General features: G+C 51.7%; 2 protein-coding genes across 2 annotated transcripts in view; one reads left to right on the top strand and one right to left on the bottom strand.

The window, feature by feature from the left end:
• The window catches only part of ROCK2 (Rho associated coiled-coil containing protein kinase 2), a 127334-nt gene extending 123969 nt beyond the window's left edge, over positions 1-3365 (top strand). Inside the window, exon 33 of the mRNA XM_075557098.1 lies at positions 51-3365. Within this exon, the coding sequence (XP_075413213.1) occupies positions 51-54 (4 nt within the window). The 3' untranslated portion in view covers positions 55-3365. The remainder of the gene's footprint in view (positions 1-50) is intronic.
• SLC66A3 (solute carrier family 66 member 3) lies at positions 755-26624 on the bottom strand. The gene is made up of 7 exons (XM_075557097.1): positions 26351-26624; positions 21226-21308; positions 20995-21064; positions 19939-19996; positions 13829-13949; positions 11200-11241; positions 755-9540 (listed from the first exon to the last, which is right to left on the bottom strand). The coding sequence occupies exons 1-7, from the start codon at positions 26491-26493 to the stop codon at positions 9449-9451; spliced, it is 609 nt and encodes a 202-aa protein (XP_075413212.1). The 5' UTR covers positions 26494-26624; the 3' UTR covers positions 755-9448.
• Positions 26625-27627: the final 1003 nt, after the last annotated feature.

The following is a 27627-nucleotide window of genomic DNA, read 5'->3' on the forward strand; positions in this document are numbered from 1 at the left end:
AAAATTGCCTCATTGCACGTCCTAACTGTATTTGTTCTCTCTCTCTCTAGCTAGCTGCCTTCTATGAATGCCACCATTGCTCAAGGTGATCGTCTTCTTCCAGTTCAGACAAGACTGAGAGACTGACGCCTGTACACAGTCTATGTGCTCCCCCTTTGTCCTACAGCATAGGTTACAGATTCTGGAGCAATTTCCGGACCCCTTTGAAGCAACGAGTTGTTGATTGGATGAGGACACGGCCCGCGGCTGTCCACAGACTTCCTGAGCTCTGCTGGCGCTGCCCACACTACATTGCACACCAGGACCGAGAATAGTCAAAACTTTCAAGAACTCATCTTTTCCGCTTCCGCAGAGCAATTTCACCAGCACATTTACCAGAAGAATCTGGGCGTGAATTCCACTACAGTGTAAAGATTGCATCTTTAAGAAGTGACCATTATACTGTGTGTGTGTGTCTGTGCATGTGCGCATGTGTGTATACTTAGACACACACACACAGAGGACTGTCATTCTGTAGGGGGTTTGTAAAACTTCCCACTTTATTTCTTTATACACATGAATCAGATGTCATGACTACAGTTGCAGCGCGCACTTGTATGAAGCCAGACTGTTGGTTTCTGTCATTGACCGGGTGTGGGCCTGACGGAAGCTGCGTGCTAACGTTGCAGCAGCTCTTGTAGCAGTGAGTCTGACCTTCATGCTCCGTGTCTTGATGCTTCATAATAGGCAACTTTACCCTTTTTGAATGCCTTAATTTAATTTTTTTGAAGTCTTAGCCCTTTAGCTGTATTTAAGAAACAAAAAAAAAATCAGCCAAGTGTTAGTTTACCGCTATTAGGATGCAAATTTGCTTTGTGGAAGAAAAATAGTGCACTGTTTTTACACATAATAGTTAAATCCACGTCAGTCTCTTTTGATTGTGTAACTCTCTCTAAAGTGTTGGTCCGAGACACAGTAGTGAGTGGTGTTCAGACTGCTCTGTCTGACGCAGAGCGCTCACTCTTCCAGCCCCCTCAGCCCTCAGCGTTAGCCTGCGACGTAGTGCTGTGCGATGTTTTCTTTGTTTTGAACTTACTGGGTGTCCTAGAGATGTCTTTATTTCTGGATTTAAGAAAATTGTGACTATTTTTTACATTTCATACTCAAAATTGAAAAATTGTCTCAGATATAAGAAAACATAGATCTACTGTAGATATATTTTAAATATTGAAATGTGATCTTCAAACACAACTCTGTATGGCAATACTTCATTACCGGGTCAAAGCAACTAGTTACTGGAAAGAAGCGGCCTCAAAGGCACTTCATTTTATTTTTATTTTTAAAATGCTATTAAAGTGAACAGTTGATGCAGGCCCATTCCTGCTACATCCTCATCAGACCAGACAAAGGTGTGTTGATACCACTATTGTGTGCAGCAATGGCAATCGAGTGAGAGAGAAAAACCACGTGATTGTTATCCGTCTTCTCTTCACACACACACACACACACACACACACACACGGTAGGATATTGACGTATCCCTAATATTTCAATAAAGGCATTTTGTTGATTCCCTCTAAGGTCAGCATAGGGTTGGTCAAGCAGTAGGTCCCCGGTTGTCAATAACGTCATGGAAATGGGAAGTGGCCCGTGGACATGAGGGAAGGGAGTGTCGCCCTCGTGATGGGGTCTGCGCGCTCAGCGACTGCTGCAATGAGCGGCACAGCCGCCGCCCTCGCAGACCGGGAGTGGGGTGAGGGGGTCCTGCGGTTCTGGTTTTGAGGCAAAGCTTTTTTTTTTAATAAGATTTAAAAAGGAAAAATATATGAAATTTATATAGAATTATTTCCATTCATTAGACTTGTTTAAAGAGACTGAATATTTTATATAAAGATTTTGCTACCTTATGGGAGGTTCTATCCTTTTATTCAGAATTGGAGAGAATATATATATTTTTAATAAACTTTATTGAGATGGAATGATTTGAAGTTTACACGTGGGTGATTGGACTACCTGCATAGAGAGACAGGTATGGGATTTGAATGCTGCGTAGCTTAGCGCCTGGAGAAGCGTGGCCCGAGCAGCTGTACACAGAGCTCCTATGGAGGGGGCATTATGCTGGGCGGGCTGGGGACGGCAGCGTGCCCAGGGAGGGGGTAACAAAAGGGTCAGTGAGGTGGTTTGTCCGAGTGATGGAAATGCCCTCCATAAAGAATGCGGACATACAGAAGTGGCTTTTCCCTGTGGCTGCTTTCTTGTGCATTTCACGTGCCTGAGTGCACGCTTCTGTGCAATGGCTCCCTCCCCAGTGCTCCTTACATACGATACTGACTGGGTTTGACCACCTGATTTTGGGCCTGCTTCTCTCTCCTCTCGCTCCCTCCCTCCATTTCTTTTGAGACCCTAGAGCTTCGAAGATCATCTCTGTAAGAGCCAAAGTTGCTGATTTCCAGACACCCGATTTCTCCTAGAGCCATTGAAACCTCCTGTAGGGATCTAAGAAATAGTGGGTCCTGGGATTGGCTTTGTTGGAGTCTTTCTTTACTTTTTTTAGGAGGGGGGGGGGGCTAGCAAGACAGCAGTAGAAGGAAACCTGGTGCCAGTTTTACTGTTAAAAATTAATGTATAGTGAATATTTTTTAAATGCTCTCCAGAAGCAAGGTTTTTAAAATCTACATGAAAGCATAAAATGTACTAGCCAATGAAAGGCTCTGTATACCAGCAGGGCTGAAGGGTTTGTATTTTGAAAACTAAGCTGTGCTAGACTCACTAAGATCTGGCCCCAAGGGGGTCTACTTTGGATCAGTTTCTAGATAGATCCTAAACAAAATATACTCGAGGTTTTGCCAAACCACAAGGTAAGAAGTCATGCTGCTTCTGTTAACCTATTCTTACGGGATTCTGGAGGTAAAACGGAACTCAGCTACGATTGGACCTTACGGAAATGTTCTTTAAATCACGTGCTTAGATCCCCGTCAACATGTCAGCTCTGAGTTGCTGCTCAGCCTGTTTTGACTGTGCTACTGACTCCCTGCTCCGTCCCCAGAAGCAGGCTGGCTGCCCAGCGTGGTGAGGACACCCGTGGGGCTGCAGAGCACTTTGAAGATGAGCCCCGTGTAACGGGCCTCCACAGTGGATATTTGGGGGCCCCTTCCTCCGATTCCGTTCCCCGTAATTGAAATGCGTTTTGCTTGGAAGTGTAATAAGTTATGAACTGCACGGTTAGATGATCATGACTCCATCATCAGGTGTCCCTTTGAACACAAATTGAACCCCTCGAGTTTTTCTTTTTCCAAAAAAAAACTGTTGCATCTTTATAGTAATGTCATTGTATTTTATGCCTGCTTTTTATATATAAAAACTAAATAAAAGAAATCAAGATGTAAGCATTTTCATGCTTTTCCTGAGAAATAGCTCTGGAGTGCTGCAGTTGTCTTAAAGTTTACTATAGAAATACAGTTCTAAAAGGCAGCAAGCAGGTCCTCCAGGCGGCCGGCTAGGGATCGCCCAGGGACCCCATGGGACAAGAAGAGCTGCCCCGGAGGATTTTCAGTGGCTCAGGTTTTGGAAGCCAATTGCCACACTGGAGATACATCTGGGTGCACTGGGCTATTTCGTTGTTTGCAGATGAGACTGGCCCGGGGGAAAGCCTGGATCATGAAGACGAGCAGAAGGTCCATACCTGCCGGAAGCCCCCTGCCAGAGGACCCAGGTCACAGGTGCATAAATAGGCAGCTGAGGAGTAGAGAAGAGATGATTATATTGGGGTGAAACTTGATTGCGCCATGTAACTCACCAAGCAACCTCTCCCTGCATGGGTCTCGTAGGAAGGTAGGGGGAGATCGTGATAGGATTCACCTGAAACTGTGAACTGGATTCCCAGCAATGCCAGCCTGCTGGGTAGGAAAGGAGTCTGCTAAGGAGCAGCTAGTGTGAGTGCCTCACCAGGAACACTGTATGCCGCCCCTTCCTACCCCCTACCCCCCCAACACACACCTGTACCTGGCTTTCCCTGCCCAACCTTCGAACTTTGGATTGAACAGCACCCACCACCACATTAGACATGTCCTCAAGTTTTTGCAGGTTCTGTGGGACACTGCAATGCACACGTCATGGATCCCAGAAATGGGAGGGACTATAAGGAAGGGGTGGGCAGGAGTGGGGTGGGGGTGGGGTATAGAGCTGCCTAGCTACTCAGAAGTGTTGGAAGTTTGGGACGTTTTCAATCTCCAGCTCTTGGAACTAGTTTGGTATTCGTGCTTACAAAAGAAAGGATCCGTTTTGCTTTTTTTTTTTCACGTGCAAAATAGAGGTTATGTGACTTCACAGGATCATTGCAAGACTAAATATGTTTAAAGTACCTAGAGTAATTCAGATGTTTGCTCCCTCCTCTCGTGAAAGGGAGCCTGGGAAAGGAATGCTTCACTTCAGCCCGTGTAGCCTCAGCAATGATCATTGAACAATGACATAGTTTATATTGGAGTATCTGTTGGAACAAAGATGAAGAGTCACAGGCAGTTAGGGGCCGGCAAGTCCATTCTGGCGAGTCCATTCTGGCTCCCAGCGAGCCTGTGAACAGAAACACTGCCTGCTCCAGTGCCACCCTCCTAACTTGTGTGAGCCCAATGTTGCAGCCACCGCGTCAGGCCGTCTGTGTTGCTGCCCCTCCACTTGCCCAAGCATGATGTCCTTCTCCGGGGACTGGTTTCTCCTGACAGCACCCCAAAGTACCTTGGCAACGACTCGCCTTCTTGCCGATCGGTGTGTTCTGGCAGTCTGTAGGGCTTTCGGTGTTTTTTGGCAACATCATAGTTCAACTGTATCAATTCTTCAGTCTTCCATAGTCAGTGCCCAATTTTCAGATGCATCTGAGACATATATATGGCTTGGGTCAGGCCACTTTAGTCCCCAAAATAACACCTTCGCCTTTCACCACTTTAAGAAGTCTTGTGCAGCAGGTTACCTAATACAACATTTATCTTTTGATCTCTTGACCACGGCTCTCATGAGCACTGATTTGCGATCCAAGCAAGCCCAAATCCTTGACAACTTCAACTTTTTTCTCTTTATCATGATGTTGCCTATTGGTCCAGTTGTGAGGACTTTTGAACTGTAATCCATGCTGAGAGCTGCAATCCTGGGGCTTCATCAGCAAGTGCTTCAAGTCCTCACTTTCAGCAAGCAAAACTGGGTCATCTGCAGACGACAGGTTGCTAATAAGCCTTCCTCCAATCCTGATGCCATACCCTTCATGAAGTACAGTCTGTGATTGGTCAGCATACAGACCAAATAAAGAGGGTGAGAGGGGGCAACCCTGATGCACATCTTCCCAGATCTTAAGCCATGCAGTCTTCTCCCCTTCTCACAGTGATCCATGTACAAGTTCTGAAAGAGCACGGTCAAGTGTTCTGGAATTCCCATTCCTCTCAAGGTTACCCATAGTTTATTACGGTCCAGTCAAATGCCTTGGTATAGTCAATAAAACACAAATCTCTTCTGGTAGTCTCTGCTGTCAGCAACGATCCATCTAACATCAACAATGATGTTTCATGTCCTTCTCTGAATCTGCCTGCCTTTCTGGCAGCTCCTGGTCGATGGACTGCTGCAACCATTGTTAGATGATCTAAGGCAAAATATTGCTTGCATGTGATATCAACGATACTGTTCTATAATTTGAGTATTCTGTCAGTCACTCTTCGTAATGGGAACAAATGTGGATGTCTTCCAGTCGGTCAGGTGGCTGCCTTCCAAATTTCCTAGCAGACGAGTAAGTGCTTCTAGTATTTCACCAGCTTGTTGAACCATTCCATCAATCAATTCCTGGAGCCTTGTTTGGCTAATGCTTTCAGGGCAGCTTAGACTTCCTCCTTCAGCATCATTGGCTCGTGCTCAGATGCTTCCCCCTGAAATGGGAGAATGCTGGCTGGTTCTTTCGGGTGCAGTGACTGTGTCTCCTGCCCATTTTCTTTTGATGCTTCCTGCACCATTCCATATTGTCCCCACAGACTGTTTCAGTATTGCAACTTGAGGCCTGCATTTTTTTCTTGAGTTCTTTCCATTTCAGATGTGCTGAGCTTGTTTCCATTTGGTTTTCTAATTCTAGGTCTTTGCACATTTCATTGTAATATTTGTCTTTGTCTTCTCAAGCTGCCCTTTGAAATGTTCTGCTCAGATCTTTGACTTCATTTCTTCCATTTGCTTTCACTACGATGAAGAGCAAGTTCAGAGTCTCTTCTGACGTGCACTTTGAGCTTTCACTTCCTGTCTTCCTAATGTCCTTTGGCTTTCTTCAGGAATGATGCTCTTGGTGTCCTCCCGCAGCTCATCTGGTCTTCTGCCACTAGTGTTCAGTGCAGCATGTCCTCAAAATTCACATGGGATAGACTCAAGGTCATCCGACTTGTGGACTTGTTTTTGTTTCCTTCAGTTTCATCTGAACATCCAGAGCATTTATATTTGGTGGTCCGTTCCACAGAAAGCCAGCAGCCTTTTAGCTGCTGAGACTGAGGCTTCTCCGTCGCCTCTTCCCACAGATGTAGTTCATTTGACTTCTGTGTATTCCACCTGGAGAACTATACACGTGTACAGTTGCTGTTCATGTTGGTGAAAACAGGTACGTTCTGTGAGCAAGTCCTTGGTCTTGCAAAATTCTGTCTTGCAATCTCCAGCTTCGTTTCTACTGCCAAGACTCTATTTAACAACTGCCGTTCCTTCCTCCTTGTTTCCAACGTTTGCACTCCAATGGCCAGTAATTATCAGTGCCTTTATGCATCCAATTTCACTCTGGCTTCTAGTTGTCCTTAGATTCCTACTTTGTACACTCCAGGTTTTGATTCTTAGTAGACCTTTGCTTCGGTTTCTTCTCATGTTGAGTCTTGCCCCATCAGCACACCAGAGTTCCGAACGGCTGATTCTCATAAACTGCTCCATTCGTGTCGTTATCATCGACTTGAACTTGAGAAGGCGGCCCTTCCTCAGTCAGATATAAATGCCTTCTGATGCGAAGGGATCCTTTTTCTGGTACTGTCCCTGACAAGAGTTCTGCTTCTATGCAGTAGGCCCTCACTGCCGGGGTGATGCGTCAGAGTTTGAGCAGCTAATCCCTCCAAAGTGGACAGCTGGTTCCTTCTTCATAGCCTGTTATTCTGGAAGCTCTGCTCAAGCCTGTTCACTTTGGGTGACCCTGCTGCCTATTGAAACACCAGTGACATCGCTTCCAGCATCACACAAGCCACCAGAGCACGACACACTGACAGACAAATGGTGGGAAAAGTCACATAATTTATACTTATGGACAGATTGTCACTTCAGGAAGAAAGGTAAACTTACTTGGATTTCCCCCCCCAAAACTAACTGATTTAGTTGTCAACTACAGAATCAATTGTTTAATTTTTAATTTATTTTTTAGATACTGTATTTCTCTTCCTGTTGGTCCCAAATCATTCTAAAAGGTTTACCTACAGTTTACCTTAAAAAAAAACCAAAAACAAACCTGCGTCCCTTCTATAACTTAAATCACTTTAAAATGATGGACATATTCAACAGAGTTCAAGATATGAGCATTGATTTCCCCTAGGACACTAACCATTAGTGTCGATAAAAGAAGCGTGACAGATACATGGAGAAAATGCGTTTGGAAATGTCACAGTTATTGAGCTTTAGAGGAAAATGAGTACAAAAAATTCAACCTGAATTAATATTTAGAATTTGATAAAACACTCCTAGAATGTGCAAGAATTCAGCAGGCCCTAGCGATACCTTTTACTGTATGTATCTTCAAAGAGAAAAGCTAGTAGAGGTTGGCAGTCATGTACCAGATCCCAGTGATGATCGTCGTGTACCCGTGTCCCTTGACAGTGACTGCACTCTGCTTGAAGCAGCGTGCTTGCTGGGCTGCAGCTTGAGGATGCAGTACCGCGGGCGACAGCGCTCAGGCGAGTGCTTACAGGCACGGTGTGGAGAGAGACTGTGCGGGAGAGACCCAAGTCAATTGCATTTGTGCTTCTTTGATGCCGCCGCCATTGCCTCGGGATGTGGAAAAGACACGCCAGAAGGCATTGCCTCCAGAAGCCTGACAAACTTCCACTGCATAGAAGCCCCTAATGCGACGCAGTTGCTGCTCCGCATGCGCTCCACCCGGCTGTGCAACACTGAAAGCGTGTCCCATCTCATACCCTTTAACAGAGCGGAAGATGACAGTCTGCTGCCCGGCAGCTGCAGCGTCTCAGAAAGCCCCGGGCCGTTCTTCCCTGTCCTCCAGTGCCGCTGGGAATCGGCTTTGCTGCGAAAGCAGCGCATGGGCCTTTCTCCAAAGCCATGGGCGCCACACACCCTGTGCAAACCACCGCGTTGGCATCTTGCCCCTTCACAGCGTTCGTTGCGCTCTGGAGAAAAAGCAGCCTCGAGGGCCCAGGTCCCCCGTGACATTGCATGAGGCAGCCGCGCAGACCCTTGAGGGGAGGAGTGGGTGTACTGTCACGTGAAGGGGTCCTGTGTGCAGCACTCCGGGCTTTATGTGTGTGTCTGTGTGTGTGCCAACAATGTGGTTCTCCTAAAACTTCCTAAGTGTTCATGACTGTCCTGTGTCCTTTGAGAAAGGCCATCAGGATGGCTCCTTTAGAATCTCAAGAAGCTGTCCTAACAGCCGTCGGCACTGGCCTCTCGGCCTGCCAATGAAGTGGCCAGTGGGTTGGCTTGCACCTTTGTTCTTCTCTGGAGGCACCCGAACAAGACTGAGACACCTGTCGCTGAGAGAATCTTTCTGCAGCCACCCACGACGGCAGAGACCTGGCGAAACATGTTTGCTTTGGAACCGGCCTGAACGTGTATGGCCCGGAAGCCCAGAAGCAAGACTTTCTGACTTACCCTCCAACTATGTATTCCTACATAGGATCAGACCATCCTGCAGCAGCTCCAACAGGGAGACTTCAGTCCCAGAAATGTACAGTTCTCCATCTGAACACAGCCCCTCTCCGGTGTGCTCAAATGTGTTGTAGCAGGGAATTACTTTTATTAAAAGGTCTTGGAAGCGCAAACGTTGATGGAGTTGGTTCTTTTACAAAAAGCCAACTTGCTGCTGTCACGTGGATGCTGACTTGTGGAGGACAAGGACTGGAGGACAAGGAGGCACTGCCCCTGTGGGTTTGCAGCCTTGCCACTGGCCACCTAATGTATAACCCCAGCCCCCAGGTTCCTGGTTAGCAATCTAGAGGGAGCCGAAGCTGACTTCAGCAGGACGTCCATTGGGGGGGAGGGGGGGAGGGAGCAGTCAGGGTGAGGAGAGAGACGGAGAGGGATGGGCATTTTAAAGCCAACAGTTTAAGTGGCTTTCAAGCCTCCAAAGCCTGCAGCTTCTACATTCCTCTGATTGAATGAATTCACTCCAGGCCTGGGTTTGGGGAGGAGCTGCTTCCCCTTTGGTCCAGCTGTTGGGCTCCCCTCCGTGTGCAGCATCAGCAGCAGGTCCCCATCACTCTGCCTTGATGGTGGTCTTGCGGTAACGAAGCACTGTAGCTGTCACCCACACGTTGAAAGCCAGCATGACCGCAAAGCGCACCAGGACTACAGTCGGCCGAGAGGAAGAAAAAGTGTGTGTTTAATAAAAAATCGCCCTCCTGCTCTGGAACGAAGCCTGGATGCTGCATTTCCCACCCCCACCCCCACCCTCACCCGAGTATTGGACTCTTAAAACTGTTCAACGTTGGCATCGAGTAGTTCTGGGACAGTTACTATGACAACTAGCTTTGGCCACCTGGCCTGCCTAGGGCTGAGTTCTTAACTCCCCAAGCACACAAACAGGATTAATATTTTGGAAAATGATTACAGTTGATGGGGGTCTCCTCTTGTCCACACAGGTTAGAAACATGTCCCTGGCACAGAGGCACTTTAAATAAGCCAAGTTGTTTTCTCCTTCGCAGCCAAGAACACCAAACCCACCGCCATCGAGTTGATTCTGACTCACAGCGACCCCGGAGGTTGGGGCGGAGCTGCCCGTGTGAGTTTCTGAGACTGTGACTCTCTAGGGAAGTAGAGAGCCCGTCTTTCTTCCGTCTATCACAGCACCCCTTTCAAAACGACACAGTAAGAGAATGAAATCCAATAGTTTGTCATCCCCCTGCTTTTAAAAAGGACCCTTCCCAGTTCAGGGGAATTCCAGACTCTAGGTGGTGTGGTCACCTCCCACATCATCGGTCCAGCATTCCCTCCCCGCGCACGGCCATCACACATGCTGCGGGGCCCTGGAAGCTGTCTCTTCACCTTTCTGAGGAAATCTCCATGCATCCTTAAGATGATCTTCCAGTTGATCTTCCTAGCTCACGTAAGGTCAGTTTCCCATTTCAGTGCTAATCCTGAAAGGCCAGGAGTTGAGCTAATAACTGCAAGGTCAGTGGTTCGAAACCACTGGCCGCACCTTAGGAAAAAGGGCTTTTTACTCCCGTAAAGAGTTAACAGTCTTGGAAGCTAACCGGGGCAGTTCTGCCCTGACCCACAGGGTTGGCATCGATTCGATAGCAGTGACTTTTGGGTTTTAGAGTTCATTCGTTAACTGTGTGATTACTTCACAGTTCGTTTCCACTGATGGAATGGAAACTCCCTACAAGGTTGGCATCTGTTACCTTGTTCATGAGCCCTGGAGGTGCGATGGAGGAAGCACTGGGCTGCTAACCACAAGGTTAAAGGTTCCAAACCACCAGCAGCTCCGTGGGCGAAAGATGAGGCTGTCTGTTCCTGGACATATTGACAGTCTCAGAAACTGTACGCAGGGTCGCTGTGCATGAGAATCGACTTGCTGCCCGGGGGTTGGCTTATTCTTTAACGTCTTGTCCATATTCTCTAGCAAGTGTTGCAGGAAGTGGTCTTGTGGCACCCAGTCGATTCCAACCCGTGGGGACCCTGCAGGACGGCAGCGTTGTCCCTGCGCGGGTCCCAGACCCATTCACTTGATAACTGCGAATGTGGCCAGGAAGATCAGAAATGCAGATCTGCCATGCTCTCAACAGGACATCGCCGCCCCAAAGGCGGACCAGGACGGAACCACCATTGGGAGGAAGAGGAGGAGGACGGTGCAGGACGCAGGGTCGCTAGGAGTCGGAACCAACTGGACAGCACCGGACATCCACATCCCGTGACCCCCACAGCGGTCCTGGAGAGCCTCCCTGACCCCCAGGAAGTGCTCACGACCCGCGGGCGACGCCAGGGCGCAGGGTGAGAAGGACTTACCTGTAAGGTCACCGGTGGTCATTAAAGTCGTTGCTATTCTCGCTGTAAAAGAAGAATTTTTCGGCAGTAAATATCAACGCGCTCAGACATCTTGGCGTCTACTTCATAATGCCTGTCCCTGGCACAGCCAGGAATGTGGCACCTGATGAGGAGGCTTCACGATGTCTGTGGGGGAGACGCCATTATCGTCTAATGCCATTTTCCCATGAGATTTTGAAAGCTCCTCCCATGTCTGTGAGCTGTTCTGGGGAGGCGGTGGTTGTGCAGAGAACGACGTAGTGCTGTTGTTCATAAAGCACCTACGGCCATGTATCCTAGCCTGGGGGATGGGAGAGTGCTCCTACGGGCAGGAGGTCTTGATGCCGCTCCAGAGAAGGAGCAGGAGGCTGAGCCTCCTTCTGCTACCTGTGCGTGCCAACCCGCGATGCCCCCTCGCCCCCATCTGCTCTCTCTTTAAAAAACCTTATTTATGCATGAAGCCTCTCAGTAAGATTTCATTATTTCAAAGGCCATGGCTCCCTGAAAAAGTCTTTGTAAAACAGACATCTACTCTTTGATAGGCAAGTACGTCGCTCTTCCTCGGAGTCTAACACAAACCCACCAATCTCACTGCCATTGAGGCCCTTCAGACTCAGAGCAGGCCCACAGGACAACAGGACTGCCCCGGGGGTGGGGGGGTGGGGTGGGGGGTGTCTGGAAGCTGAAAGCCTCATCTTTCTCCCACAGAGCAGCTAGGGGGTTCAACTGCTTCATGTCCTTCATTCCCCTGGCCCCAGGACTTCACTTCGTAATCACTTTCTCAGTACGTGGGAGGGAGCAGAATTGGGAACCAGAGGCCCCGGCTCCCTGCAGCTCACGGGAGGTGGGCAGCTAACCTGATCCTCACAGGTCTGCTGAGTGGGGCTTACATTCCACAGATACTGACGTCCTAGCTTCCCAGGGCTAAGCTGCCAAGTCCACCATATGCCCCTGAAGGGAAGGGCCGAGTCTCCTACAAATGGTGGTCTTTCATTTTGCTACCTAACTCTAGGGTTCACACACAGGTTTGTACTTGGCTGGGGTTGAAATGAACAGCTTAGATGGATGGGAGACATGAATCTTGAGCCCTGCGGTGGAGACAGGAGTCAATTCAGAAGGCTGTGTCCACCGTGGGGTTCTTATGCAAACTCACATAGAGACCTGTGATCAACATAGCCTATGCAAAACTGCTACAGGGCGAAGTCGAACGTAATTATCGACTGAAGGAAGTTAGGGACGCATGGCGAAACTGGCCCATGTCTTCCATTTCTAAACAGATGCTGAAACTGTGAACCTGCTCGGTCAAAAAAAGGAACCTGGGCTGAAAACCAGCTCCTATTTTCCCTCCCATAAAGCCACAGTCTCCAGTTCCTTTCTCGTCGATTCAATGTATAGGGGGTACTTGTTAAGCACAGAGCACCGTGCAGGACAAGTGGCAGTGCCCTTGGCAGGCCCTACCATCACAGGTCCCGACTGGTGCACTGCACAGCTCCCCAAACCTACCTGGCCCCCCACGCCCTTTTCCAGAAGCAAAGGATTCCCTACCACTCTGGCTGGCACTTTTGTACGACACTCCATGATCCAGGATGCAGAGTGTGAATATTCTTTGGGGTCCTTTCAGATTCTTCCAGCACCCCCACCCCCACTTTGGGAAACAATGGCCCCTCTACCTGAATAGCAATCCCAAGAGCCATATAGAGGCTCTTCAATACTGCATTAGCTAAACGTGAAACTCAAGGATAGCGTATTTGTATATATTTTAAATAACTTTTGAGACAAAGATCTTTGCCAGCAGTCCTGATGGGGAAACGGGCCCTTTAAAGCCTGCAACCACCTGGTGCAGTATCATGAGAAGGCCGGAAGCTGGTCTAGCTAATGCAGTCGCTATGAATTTTTTAAGAAAGCAAGGCTCCTGCCTATCACACAGCGCATGCATCCCAGGCACTCTCAGAACTCACGTCGACGATAGAGGCTCTACCGTGGAGCCCAAGCAACAAAGCTCCAGGAAAACCCCACTGAAGTCGGTAAGTGACGTCCGTGCCGAAAGCCGATGTGTGGCTTCCTAAAGCACATCTTCCTAACCTGCTCCAGAGTCTAAGTTTTGAGGCAAGTGAGTGGGGGGTCCTTAAACTCAGGCCAAGGCCGGGCAGGTGCTGTGCCCTGTGAGGACAGTTTATGGCGAGAGGAGCACTTTCGGTTTTCTTTTTGGCAATTGGAACACAGCTGGCACAGAGAGCAGGCAAGGCTCGGCATGAAACCGGCCTTGTAACGATATGTTTTCATGTAGGATGTCCTGGCTCAAGAGCTATTAGAGAAGCCCAAGGGACCATGACACTTGGCTCCCAAGTGAACCCTCCCTCCAGGTAGACTGAAGGACTCCGTGGGTTACACACTGGGCTGCTAACTGCCAAGTGGCTACTGGCCGCTCTGTGGGGAAAAGGTGAGGCTGTCTGCTCTCCAGCCTCAGGACACCACAGGGGACGTTCTACTCTGTCCTGCAGGATAGCGATGAGTCAGACACAACTCGGTGGCCCTGAGTCTGGTGTCTGGAGCTGTCCAGGTGGGACAGCCGATGCTGACAGAGGGCGCCCAGCCCGCGTCTTTCTCTTACTCGCACAGGTGTAGGCAGAGAGGCTCCACGTCAGAGCGCTCACGGCTCCCGAGTCCTTGGTCTTCCACAGGTGCTGGAGCTGGGCAAACTTACTGGCCGCACTGATGAAGGTGCACAAATTCTGTGTGCGGAGAAGAAGCGAGAAAGTCAGGGACCCATTGGTTCAAAAGCAACAAAAGAACAGCAAGCGCACAGCCAAATCTTCACATCAGCTAACAACCATGGCTGAACCCCACGTTGACTGAGAAAGGGCAACCGTGAGGCGCGTACTTACAACCCACGAATCCCAAAGCTGGGGTCATTCGAATGAAGCGTTTGAATGAAGAAAGGGAAGTTTTTCCAGGCTCCAGGCCCTGAGTTCCAGGCGCGGGCACATGCGGAAGGCAAACTCGCTGGCCCTGCCTGTGAGCGACGCGTCTAGTGAAGCCGGGAGAGCAACAGACACGGGGACGTGGAGACAGATCCAGAGTGTGCCAAAGGGCAGCACGCCAAGGCTCAGTGAAGACAGGTCTTCATTTAACACACATTCTGTTAATCACCCGAAGTCGTCTCTGACCCCTTTATGTGGAATCACAACATGGTTCTTGGAAGGCTTGGGCCCATGCCTGAGCAGACGAGTGCATGTGTCCATCGCGCTAAAGGTTTTCCTCGGTTTCTTGGACCCCCTTCCTCTCCGCCCCCCACCCACCGTGATGCCCCTTTCTACTGCTGCAACCAAAGTGAGCCCGACAATGTCTCACCAGCCCGGAGGCGGAGGCGCGCGTCCTCGTGGTCTTTCTTCTAAGGTGGATTTGTTTGTTCTGACACACCAGGGCATATTAAGTATTCCTTACCAACAGTACAATTCACGTGCATCAATTCTTCTGGTTTAATAACCCCCACTCCCCCCAGAGTCCTTACGATTTCCCAGGAAACGTCCTGACTTTACAATTAGAAAGCCCTCAATTCTCATCATCTTGCGACTCAAACTCGCTGTCATTGAGTCAATTCTGCCTCCTTGTGATCCTAGAGGACAGAGGGGCAATACCCCTGGGGGTTCCCGAGAGTAGAGAGCCAAGTCTTTCAGGCAGTCACTATTAGTAGCCTCAGTAGCACTGTTAAGTAAGACTTGGGCTGCTATCTTCAAGGCCAGTGGTTCAAACCCATCAGTAGCTCAAAGGGCAGATCAGGTTATCCTGCTCCTGCAAAGATTGACAACCTTCTATAGTGTCAGTAGGCGCCAGAATTGACTCAATGGCTCTGGGTATGGGGGCGGAGGAGTATTTTACCCTCACATATTTCTTTTTCAAACCATTTTATTGGGATGCAATCCAGATATGACAGTTTCATTGTGCCAACTAGGCTAATAGGTACATGGGGGTAGAATGTGATGAGGGCGCAGCTTGATTGGAGGTCTACCTAAATAAATAAAGACTGCCAGCATCTCATATTTCTCTTGCTCCCTGGTGATTGGACAAGCGTGCTGCTGCTTTAGCTAGTTCTCTGCCTCTACCTGTGTGCTGCACTACCTGTGGGCTAACAGGTGGATTGTGTTGCTAGTAGAGCTTGAGGCTCCTTAGAGACCTGCTTTGCCACACTGCTGGTCTGGTGGATCCTATCACTGTGCTTGAGTTTGAGATCCCATCAGAGCCTGTCTTGCTAAGCTACTGACTGCTGCTGACCCACTCTGCTGTCTGCTCCCTGCAGGAAAGACTCAGCTGTCTGCTTCTTTTGACCTTGGACAAGGCAACTCACCGAGTTAAAAGACTTCCAGTATATTAACTGTTCCACGAAAGTGAGTTGAACTGAGTCCTCTGTACTGCGCTGTTGAGTAATTAGCTGTTACATTCCTTCACACTGTTTAAACCTATCCTCTTATACATAGATAATCCTAAGTGTCCTGGCTTTGTTTCTGGAGCGAACCCTGCAACACACCAGACATCATACCATAGTTCAGTCTTTCAAGAAGTGTTGTACAATCACCACCACAATCACTTTCGAAACATGTTCTTCCTTCTTGTCCTCCTTGATATTAGCTCCCCACTATCCACCTCCCCCCTTCTCCTGCCGTACCCCTGGGGAAACCTTAATCTAATTATTGTTGCTGTAGATTCACCCATCCTGGGTTTTGTGTATTGAAAAACACAGAAAAACACATAACAGAGAGTCAAGAAGTCTAACAACAATAACAAAATAAAACAGAGATAAACCCCAGGTTGGGGGAAAATAAACCACCAGAAAATATTAAAAACCAGAGGAAGCTCAAAGTGTGTCAGAAGGGAGACCACATGATAAGGTTTTAACCATTCCAGTCAGATTTCTCATTTTAATTTACTGTAATCATCTCTACAATGCTCTGATAACCAGGCTGTTCCCATCCCTCAGTTAGGGTCAGAGGGAAATCACCTGAAACTTATACCCTGTGTAGAACCTGCAAATCTATTTTGGGCTTCCACTGTCATCCATACCCTTCTGCAAATCAGAATTTCACATTTTAGGCCCGATACACTTCCTCCATTAGACTTGGATTATATTACTTACAATCCTCAGATCACACAGATTGGTGTGCTTCTTCCACGTGGATTCAGTTGGCCTATCACTTAGTTGGCCGCTTGTTTGAAAACAAGCCTTTGAGATCTCATACCATCTAGTTTCTTTATCATGCCTGGCGGTAGCACCTGTATCTCCCGTGTTTCCTTCATGGTCCCTCATTTTACAGATGAAGAAACGAGGACACACAGAGCCTCTGTAATCTCGAGGTCATGCAGCGAGTAAGCCTGGTCATAGATAGGCCCTGACAGCCCTTGACCACCATGTTATGCTACTCAATATATTGTCAATAGACAGGGAGTGTGGCAGTTACATCATCTGTTGTCAATTTGATAGTATTAAGAACGAAGGGGTGAAGCTTGGCCTGTCAATCAGGTCACAGTTTGATGACCTCATTTGGAGCCGCTAAGGAGATAACTAGCTCGCTGGAGGCGGGACACATGCTTACTCCCTGTGAGACATTTCCGTTGACAAGACCCATGGAGCTACGCTAGAGGCCTGATACTGAAGGAGCCACATGAAGACCCCTGCCAGTGCTGAGATGCTTACGCCACCACTGGATCCACAAGGCTTTCCACCGACTGGTCTGTGATCTTCCTGCATTCGGCTTCATTGCATGTGTTGCATGAGTCTGAAGAGGAGTTTATAGACTGGTATCAATCGTATGGGCTAATATCAGACTTATGGACTTGATCTGGACTTGGCTGGGGTGTTTCCTCAATGTTCAATTGCTCTGTATATAAACCTCTTTCCTATGCACACATGAGTCTCTGAATTTGTTTCTCTAGTCCACGCAGACTAACACAGGGAAAGATGCTGTGATTTACTTTCTACCCATTTCAAGTCTGTACTAGAATCACAAATAACAAGTTACAAAAGGGAAAGTTTTCCAGGCCGGCTGGAAAAAAAAGAAAAGCTATTTTGAGTTTCCTCCCAGGTCAGCATGTGCATATGTCAACTCCACAGGGGCCAGGACAGAGGCAGCTGGGCTAGCTGAGGGGCTCCCTTGCTCACGGTGTACTGAGCACCTGCTCCGGGTCCACCCGAGACCACGCACAGTGATCCATACTGGGCAGGAGCCGCATGGGAAACGCATCACAGCCCTCTGCTACCTGGACAGCTCCAAAACTGAGCTGCAGCACTGGGCACCCCTCCCAGCCCCTCCAGCCCCCGAGCGGCCGGTAGGACCTGGAGCAGTTTCCACACCAGCAGAAGCATTTAGTATGCCCAGGGCTGAGCATGCACCAGAAGACGGGAAGCCATGGGGATGGCCGCAGAGACAGTGCGAGGCTCCTGCCATGACCCACGTGTGTTCCAGGGGGCTGGGAATCGAAGGAGTAGGGAGTGCCCCGAGTCGTGACAGACCTTGCTGAGGGGCTGGCTGTAGGAGGGGAGAGCAAGAAGTTAAGGGTGGTCCTCAAACGCCAGTGGCTTGGGCCTCAGGCCTGGAAGAAGGGAGCTGGCAGTCACTGATTCAGAGGCAACTTTAGGAGCTCAGTTGTTTGAGATGCTGACCTGTCTTCCAGCGCAACGGTGAAGCCCCTGCGTGCTGGATCCCCGAGCCCTCCAATGTGAAGACATCAGGGTGATGAGGAGGCACCAGCATGGACATCAGGTGCCAAGGGCTGGAAAGCAGATGCCATGGGAGGGTCGCCCAGAAGGCATCTGCATGTCCTGACCCGGATTTCGAGCTTGGGACTCCAGTCCCCCCACCGGCTGCTTTGTGGGGGAAAGATGGTCTGCTCCCCTAAAGACATACAGCCTCAGAAACCTGTTTGGGCTTCCGGTGGGACTAGAACCCAGGGCAGCTAAATTCGGTTTTCATTAATGCAACTGGCACCGCCCTGTCCTCCCGACCCCATAGAAATCTCTGCTTTTCAGAGCGAACTCAGACCCCAGGTGCTTCCTCCTGCCCGGTGGCTCTGGCTCGGGGCCAGGTAACCTGGCCTTGTCTCCCCACCAGTCTCGGCGGCCGCCATGGAGCAAGCAGGCTGGGGTGAGAGCTCCCTGAGCAGATGTGTGAGGGGCTTGGAGGCTGGGGTGGGGGCAGCACGGGGCCTGGCTGTCAGCGCCTGCTTGATGCAATGCCTGCGGCTTCAAACACATGCACTATTACAGAATCACATACATATCACAGAGCCAGGAGCCCTGGGGGCGTGGGGGTTGCGCATTGGGCCGCGAAAGCACCAGCCTCTGTGCTCCGTGGAAGAAAGATGGGGCGCTTTGCTCCCCCAAAGAGTCACACTGGAAGGGGCCGTTCTATGCGGTCCAGTCCCGTCGGGTCGCATCGACTCAGCAGCGAGTTTGTTTTTTATGTCGGTTAGAGCCGTTGATGGGGGCATGGAAGAAACACAAGCAGGTGGAAACCTTGGACGCTGGCGTCCCAGGCCCGACAAACCTACTCCGCAGTATTCACAGCCGAGTTCCTGGGGCTGAAGGATCAATACACCTGAAGCTGCCGGCCCCGCCCTCACTACCGGGGCACGCCCCCACGGGGCCTGGGCCACACCTATGCTGCTCGGGCCACGCCCCCATGCCGCCGGGGCCACGCCCCACACTCCGGGGACACAGCGGCTACAACCCGCTGAAGGTGATGCGGAGAATCCAGTCCGCTTTCCAAGAAAGGGTCTGAGCCAAGATGCTCTGAGTTTGGGTGTGGCCGGCAGTGACGTCACCCCGTCAATGCTCCTCCTCCCTCCTTCCCGTTGGGTGGAAGTGTTCACTCAGGGACCTTGGAGAGAGAGGCGTCCTTTCTGCGGCTGCAATCGTACAGCATGGGAGCTGTTGGCTCCCAGCCGAGTCACCCAGGAGATCAAAGAAAATAAACAAACCCTAAGCACGACACAGGAAAACAAAAAACGTTTGAGGCGCAAATTCCAAAAGGCATGAGTTGGTGGCCTTCAGTACCTCGCCTCTACTTAACCTTATTAGCTTTTTAACGTCAGCTCCACCGCGGTGAGCCACCTCGCCCATCCAGGGCTCTTTGGCTCCAAAGGAAGAAAGGGAATGCCCATTCTGCCACACATTGAGTGAGTGCCCTACCGTCTACATGGGGCATTGACTAACGAAGACCAAGCACAGACGCATCGAAACTGCAGCAAAGAGCACGGAAAGAATCATGGACTACCAAACGAACAAACATCTGTCCTGGAAGAACTCTCACCAGATGTCCCTTAAAGGCCGGGACGGTGAGACTTTGTCTCGAGCACTTGGGTCGTGTTTGTTGTCGGGGAGTCCGGTCCCTGGAGGGCATCAGGCTTGTACAGTAAAGGGGGGTGAAACGGAGGACGCCCCTGGACAGGATGGACTGACACAGTGACTGCACTCAAGGGCTCGACAGAACAATCGTGAGGAAGGCGCGGGACCCCTTGGTGTTCTGTTCGGTTCTACATTACGGTTGCTACGAGGCAGAACCACCTCAAGGTACTCGGGCAACACTGAGTGTTCATCCTATTCATTGCGCCTCAGAAGCTCTAAGAATGTTCGCTTCCACATCTGGCCTTTCCAGGGCACGAGGCACGGAGAGACGCGGGAAGACCAGCTACTATTTCATACGCTTTCTTTCCGAGGGCAGCACTCACCATGGCCAGGTCTATGATCCACTTCTGAAGTGTCAGGACGAACCAGGAGGCCGAAAATCTTCCCGAGCGTTAAGGGAGAAAACTGTGTGGCCACCCCCCAGCCCACCTCCTCCCATCCCCAAGCCCACCGTCATCCCATCAGATCCATCAGACCCTGGAAACAGGCCATGGCCCTCAAGACACAAAGCAGGCGTCTCCATGGGGAAGACTGTGCTAGAACCTGCCTGACTGGGGAAAGAGAAAAATGGTCTCAGGTAAACACTTGTTAGCATTCAAAGGGGCAGAAGTAGATGATGGATGGAAAACAAATGAACCTGTGACCGTGGATTGGTCCCCAGGGCTGGGACCCTTCTAAACAGCTTTAACCACCCCTTAATTCCTGCCCATGCAGACATTTCCAATGTCATGTCCAGAGAGGTCTCACATGATGGGGTAGGTGTGCTTGGAAAAGAGGGTTAGACTGAAGTCCTGCTCCCTGACTTCCTCCCTCCAGGACACTTCACTGTGTTCGTGCAGAACTTGAACGTGGATCAGGAGGCAGCTGTGCAGACAGAACAGGGGACTGCTGCGTGGTTTATAATCCAGAGAGGTGTGTGTCAGGATTGTACCCTCTCACCAGGCTTACTCAACCCTTCTCCACGACAGCCAGGTGAGAGTGGGCAGGGCTGGGAGGTGGGAGGAACCACCTTTGAATTCCAACCTGGGGACAGAAGGCTTGACCTGACCCATGACTTTCACGGTTGACCAAGCCACCAGGCTAGCTCACCTGCATGGTGCTGCACTGCCAGCTGCCCACAGAGGGCGATGTAATTACTTCACGTGTTTGGGGATCTTTGGGGAGGGAAAGGACGTCACAAATGACAGTTGGACACTGCTGCCCTAAGCAGCGGTACTTCTGTTGCTAGCGGAGCCAGTGGTTAGGGGCTACAGCTGCATCCTCGTGGACGCTTTGAGTTTAACCAAAAAGTATGCCTCCCAAAGGCCAGACTGAGGAAGCCATGGCCAGGAAGCCGCCCACCTGATTGTACTACTGCTTCTCGGATTCTGGAAGGATACACAGCCAGGTAGGGGGCCGCCTGCTTCACGTCCCCACTGTAGTGAAAGACACAGAGCAGGAGGAGGGTGTCTGCAGGGGAGAGGGTCCATGGGAGAGGGGGGAGGGGGCAGGTGGGGTGGGTGGGTGTGCTAGTTGGAGAGGAGGAGGGAGGGTGGGGGCAGGGCAGGGGTGCTGGCTGGAGGTGGGGAGGGCGAGGAGGCGGGCAGGTGCGCTGGCTGATAGGCTGTTACCTTGTACGATGAGAATGGGGTACTCTAGGTACGTCAGCAGCGGGTAACCATAGTAATGCTGGTACCTGAGGAACACCAGGAACCTGGGCGAGAGGAAGGCGCAGGTTAGTGACGGCTGGCCCGGTACAGGCCTGTCTGCAAGATCTGGGGCTGCTGGGTGGGAACCTGCAAGTGTTGAAGAGGAGGTTTTAGATAACATAATCATTACAATAAAGAGATGGAATATTAATTTAACAATTTCCTCCGTACCCCGCAGCCCCTGCGGATGAAGTATAATATACTTTACCCATCAGCCAGTCTCGAGAACCAGGCACCCTGTTTGGTGAAGTACAGGGCCAGCGAACACCGGGGGGAAGCCTGACACAGCAGCCGTAACTCTGGGCGCAAGCCCACCAGTATCCTCCAAAATGGTGCAAGACGGAAGGCACTTTCCTGGTGGGGTGGCAACCCATAGTAACCTAATGCCGTCAGCTCCCTTGATGTGATCAGTCACCAAGAGATGGATCAATTCTACTGGGCTCACATTTACCGAGGATGACAAGTGGCTGTGGCTTCCCGTCCCAGATCTGTCTGTCCCCAGCCTTGGGCCTCAGCAAGAAGGGCACATGCTAAGCCACCCCGAAAGGTTGCAGAGGCCATGAGAGATCTCAAGGGGGGTGGGGTGGACAAAGGTCACCCCATTAGCTCTGATGAGGTGGGAAGGCACAGGAGGTAGGGGAGGGCCCAGGAGATTCTAATACCCACCAATCTTAGAAACAAAGGCCAGAGCCTTCAGCCTTTCTAACTGCCCCTCCCACCCCTATCCTTGTAACCCAGCCACTGTCTAAACCCATCTCTTATGCCCCAGAGTGTCTGTCTCTGGCCCAGCACCCCAGCATCCCAGCCCATGTGTTCGGGGAGAAGGGGAGCCCATCTTGGGATTTCAACCCACAGTGGCTGAGGCTCTTGCTTCACCCCACCCCCACCCCCGCCCAGGGAATCGGAGCCCTTTGTCCATTAATTAGGAATAAGTTCGCTGTGATTTTTTAAGCATGGGGCGGGCCGTGGAAAACAAGCTAGAACAAAGCAGACAGCAGGCTGGGTCAGACTGTGCCTCGGACAGATCACGTTTCTGACCGTGGCGTACAATATTTGGCTTAGCTGGGGCAGAGCAGAAGGAGCAGGTCAGAGGCCCAGAGGCAGGGAGGTGGGAGCGCTGGGGGCCTGCTCCCATCCACCCCCCACTCCCAGCAGCACTCACTTCTGCCTGGCCGACCCCAGACCTTGGCAGGCCTCACTCTAAGCAGCAGACCCTCCCAAGGACCCTCACCACGGGTCAGCTGCAGAGAAAGCCAGTCCTGCCTCCAGCCCAGCTCTCGGGCCCTGGGGCCCTGGTCTGCTCTCAGGGGGCTGTGTGATTGCCATCTCCCCAGCTTGGAGGACAAGCAAGTGTTTGTACCCAGCTCTGGCCGGCAGTGAAGCTGTGTTCCTGCCCTGCCCCCCCTGGACTTTGCAGCCAGCGACTGCCTCCTGGTTCTGTTGCCGGGGGTGGGGGTGGGTGGGGGGGACCGCATAACACCCCCTTTTATGCCAGCACTGGATGGGCAATGCCGGAGCACAGCCCGGAAGCAGCCACCATGCACACGAGAGTGACTGCAGTGTACCCCCTACCCCTCAACAAAAACCACAGCAGGGGCGGGGCCGTCTTACTTGGAAGCTGGACCTTGGTAGCTAATGTTCAGATAAGGTCATGCATAGGCTTAGGGTCGGGCCTGCATCCAGTGACTTATGTACTTACAGCGGGACAGGCTCACACAGACACACAGGGAGAGCACCAGGAGGAGGCAGGCAGACTGCCAGGAGCTACGGAGAGGCATGGACCTCAGACCTCAAAAAGGACCAAGCTGGCTGATACCTGGCCCTTGAGAGAACATGCCTCTCGTTTTATGTAGAACCCAGGCACTGCCACTGAATTGATGCCAACTCATAGCGACCCTATCTAGAACCTTCTACAGGGTTTCTGAGACAGCAGATGGCCTCATTTGTTCTCCTGTGGAGTGGCTGGTGGGTCTGAACTGCCAGCCTTGAGGTTAGTGTAAGGTTTATTGGGGCACGAAACAGAACCAAGGATCCAATTGGCAAAGTTTTAGAAGCAGGCTGTATTGAGAAGTTTGTGGGTGGGTTCAGCAACTCAGGGTATTGAGCTATTGAAGCCGCGCCGGGAAAAATCCTGGCAGCATTTTTTATGCCCACTGCTGGCAGACACAGCTAGGGAGGATCAAAGCTGGGGAGGATCTGCGCACACAGGTGCTTCAGAAGGGAGGTCGTTAATCTTATCTATATGTCAAGGACGGGTGGAGTGACCATATCTTCAAAGAACCTCTGGCTTTGGGGATGTTTGGTTCTCAGAACTTGCGGTTTTCAGCAAGGGGAGGGGAGGCCAGCAAGGGGTGAGTTCTGAGAGCTAAGGTGGAGGTGCTGAACTCAAAATGGAGTCCCTTGTGTCAAGACCAGGCAGTGAGTAGTCCAATGTTTATCAACAGGGCCACCCCACTGGCCCTTTGCTTGTGCATGTCACACTTGCCTGTCATACAAACCTCCGGGGCAGGAGTAAGTGCCTGGGGTGCCAGAGCTATGAGCACCTTCAGTTCCCTGTGTGGTCTTCACATTTTACAGGTTACATGGGGGACTCGGCTCCAGGGCTTCCCCTCCCTGGACTGCTGAGGAGGAGGCTGGGCGTGGGGAAGGAGAAAATGAGGTGACAAGAGTGCTGGCCAGGCCTCTTTCAAACCCACAGCATTGCAGAAGAGACTAGCAGGCAGCCAAGCCCAGTGAATTCAGGAACTGGGAAGGGGAGGAAGAGTCCAAATGGATCCGGAGACCACAGCCCTACTAGGCTTGTGAGCTGGAGTGTGTTAGCCACCTCCCTGCGGGGCTGTGAGATTAAACAGTGGTGCATACAGTGTTCCATGCGAAGGAAGTGCTCTCCTACCCTGGTATCACACCCCACTGCCTGGGTACACACACGCAGCTGGGGAGCCTCTGATCAAGTCCAACTGTGAAGAGGCTGGCATTGGAGCGTGGCCTTGAAACAGCCTAACCCATTTACATACAGAGGTCTCTGTCTCTGCTCAGCCTCGGCTCCAACATAAGCCTCTGCCCCAGCCAGCCTCCCACAGACCTTCTTTTCCCCAGCATTTTAGAAGTCTCCCACCCAGCACCCATTCTCCCTCTGGGGAAAGTGGGGTGGGGTGTGTGAGTGTGTGTGTGTGTGTGTGTGTCTAAGGGTAGTTGTGAGATAGTGACAATGGATTTAAGAAGAGCTGTCTTTCTTTTGTCTGCTCTGTGGATTTGCATTTTAAACACTTTCAGGGCTAAAGTATTCTCTACTTTGACTTTTTTGTTGTTGTTGAAGTCATGTGTTTTCATTAATGGAACGCATTTTGAATCAAATGAAAGCAACCCCCCCTCTTTTTTTTAAGGTAACACAGATCTTGTTAATTAATGGGGTTCTAAGGCGCTAGAGATCTCTGGTGCTGAGGTCAAGTGGGGTGAAGCCTGTTTCTTCAGATTCACACACACAAGTGGGATACATGGTTCCCGCTAAACACCCCTCACTGACATGGCATTGATTTCAACGGCTTAGTGAGGCTGGAGGGCAGGGCAGACTTGCCCCTATGGGTTTCTGGGCCTGTGGCTCTTTATGGAGTGGGAAGCCTCATCGTTCTCCCATGGAGGGGCTGGTGGCTTTGAACTGCTGACCTCTCTATTAGTAGCCCACTGTGTCACCAACTACTCCACTAGGGCCCGTATCACTCAACACAAGTGATGGTGATTGGTGTGGCACATTAGGATGGGTGGAGGGGCGGGTCCTCACTCCATAGGCGCTTGTCATTCTTACTCAGCATGGCCAGCCTGGTCTTTCCCAGTTTGGGGATCGCACACCTTTCCACTGGATGTCCACACCGAGGCTAAGGCTACAGAATGCCCTCCACTACGCCCCGCCCTCCGCCCTCACCCTCCAGCAATCTCTGAGCCAACTCCAGCTAATAATATCCTAAACCCCCACTACCTAGTTCCTCCCCCCACTCAACCTGCGCCTTGCCCCAACCTGAAAAGTTACTTCCGCATCCTGAAACCCCGCCTCTCTGCACTCCACTCCTAGCTACCGCTGGGGGACCCTAGTGTTGGGTCAATTACAAACCCCTGCAGATGACGTCGCCTAAGCCCGTCGAGAAGGGCTCACCTCCTTCCCTCCTCTCCTGGAAGGATCCCTGTCCGGTTCAGGTTCAGGCGGACAAATAGGACCGACAGGGGATGTCCCTTAAGGGTGAGCGCTTCCCTCAAAGATCAGCTCCAGGCCTGGACTGCCAAGGAGCACAGGGCGGAGGATGGGCACTTGACAGGGGTCGATGCCAGCATGATGTACACAGGGCGGGGGGCTCCAAAAATTCGTGGAATACATCCATTATCCTTTCATCTCATGTCCCCACAAACTATGAGACCGCCCTCCACTCCCCCAGCATTTCATGTAGGGTTCCCCAATGAATTCGAGTCTTTCTAACCCAAAGTTAGGGCACCCCCTCTACGTTTCTGACAAACAAACACTCCTCTACCATCTCCGCTTCCCGCCACCTGCCCACAGCCTTGTACCCCAAGGCCGGTCCTCCACCCCCCTCTCCATAGATCCCTCAATTCTCTGACTCTAAAGAAATAAGTAACTTCACAAAGCCGGAGATCCTTCCGGAACACAGTTCAAACTCTGACTTTGTGGGTAGGAAACCGCGGCCATCAGACAGCCCTGGGACTGCAAAATGTCCATTTCCGGATGGTTGGTTTTGTCACCAAGGACCAGGGCGGAGTTCCCAGGGTGTCGTTTCCCTCACCGGCACACCAGACAGGCTCGCTCCAGGCGTATACCACACAAGTGGAAAGGCGCGGTGCTACCTGCAGCCCCGACGCGCTACCTGGCCTCTTGCTCAGTTAACCCTCCGCTGCCCAGCCGTCAAGCAGGCGGTTCAGAAGCTGCTCCGCCCCCCTTCCGCCCCGGGCCCCTTCCTTATTAAATGAAACTCCCCCAGGATCCCAGCGCCTTCCGGGCCGAGAGGCGAAGGAGGAAGAGCGGCGCCCCGCGCCGCGGGCTCACCCGGCCAGCTCCAGAAGTAAACTCGGGAGGCTGATGCCCCGCGCGCTGCGCGCCGCCAGCAGCGCGGAGATCTGCGGCAGCTTGAGCGCCGCGCACACGGCCAGCGTGCTCCAGTTGCAGAACCACAGCAGGCTCGTCTCCATGGCGCGCGCCAGGGTCCCGGACGGCGGGGGCTTTGCCGGAGAGTGCCGAGGCAGGGGGGTTGCTCCCCGCCCCGCCCTCCGCAGCCGCGCTCCGCCCGGTCCTTCCGCCTCTCGGGCACCGCCCTGCTCTGCCCGCCCCCGGCGCGCCCCAGTGCGTCCCGCCCCGCGCCCGGCTCGGCCCACGTCCCGCCCCGCCCCGGTCCCACGCCGGCGCACCCCGTCCCCGGCTCTGTCCACGTCCCGCCCCGCCGGGGCGCCCCGCCCAGGCTCTGCCCACGCCTCGCTCCCCCCAGCTCCACCCCACCCCACCCCACCGGGCTGCCCGCCGCTGATTCACTTTACCCACGGGACCCGCCCCAGACAGCGTGTGCGCCGGCAGAGAGTGGACCGGCACACTGTTTCCTTGGAAGCTTTCACTCCCAAAACGTGGTGTTCTGTCTGTGTTTGTTTTTCTCAGAGTGAGAAGGGGCTTCACAAAGTTCATGGAAAAGTAGAAGGGAAAGATGGAGGATTTTTTCCCCCACGAGTGATTTGAATGCCCCTTGTAGTTGAGAGACCTGGCTCTACTCCCATTCTGGCTGTTCGCAACAAAGTAGACCTCAACTCCCAAGCTACTGACCATGGCCATTCCCCCGACCACCAGCCCTGTGGGGAGCAGCCTCCAGGACCAAATGGGTCCAAGGGATGGTTGTGTTATTGAAGAGTAAATGAAAGGGACAAGAGACAAGATATGCAAGTGCTGCGCTCTCCCGTGGCCAGAGTGAGGGAGGCATATATTCTCTCATAGCTTCTGTAGTCTCAGGCATGCAAGCCGCGGTAAGCACATACAGTAACAGGAACGGGTTGTATTAGAGGGAGACATGTAACAGGAGGGGACGAGCTACGGGTGCACACCCAATAGGAACGGGAGGCCCTAGAGCTATACATGTGACAGGAAAGCACGGAGGTAGGAAGATGGGGGCTCTAGTGAAGACGCAGCCCAAGCTGGGTCGTCTCTGCGCTGCCTTGACCTTAGGTGTCCCTGAGCTCTTCTCCAGGGGACAATCTATGATCCTGATCAGAAGGGAGTGGGCAGTAATTAGGATTAGATGGTCTGACTGCTTTTGATGGCAGACAGCCTTCAGGCCGGTCACC

The sequence above is a fragment of the Tenrec ecaudatus genome, chromosome 8 (genome assembly GCF_050624435.1).
Source record: "Tenrec ecaudatus isolate mTenEca1 chromosome 8, mTenEca1.hap1, whole genome shotgun sequence".
In the NCBI taxonomy this organism is placed as follows: Eukaryota; Metazoa; Chordata; class Mammalia; order Afrosoricida; family Tenrecidae; genus Tenrec; species Tenrec ecaudatus.

Coding starts and splice junctions, on each gene's coding strand:
- SLC66A3 (XM_075557097.1), bottom strand. CDS start 26,493: ATGGAGACGAGCCTGCTGTGGTTCTGCAACTGGAGCACGCTGGCCGTG. Junction 13,950..19,938: donor GGATCATAGACCTGGCCATG/GTGAGTGCTGCC, acceptor CTCCGCACACAG/AATTTGTGCACCTTCATCAG. Junction 9,541..11,199: donor GACCACCGGTGACCTTACAG/GTAAGTCCTTCT, acceptor GGCCGACTGTAG/TCCTGGTGCGCTTTGCGGTC.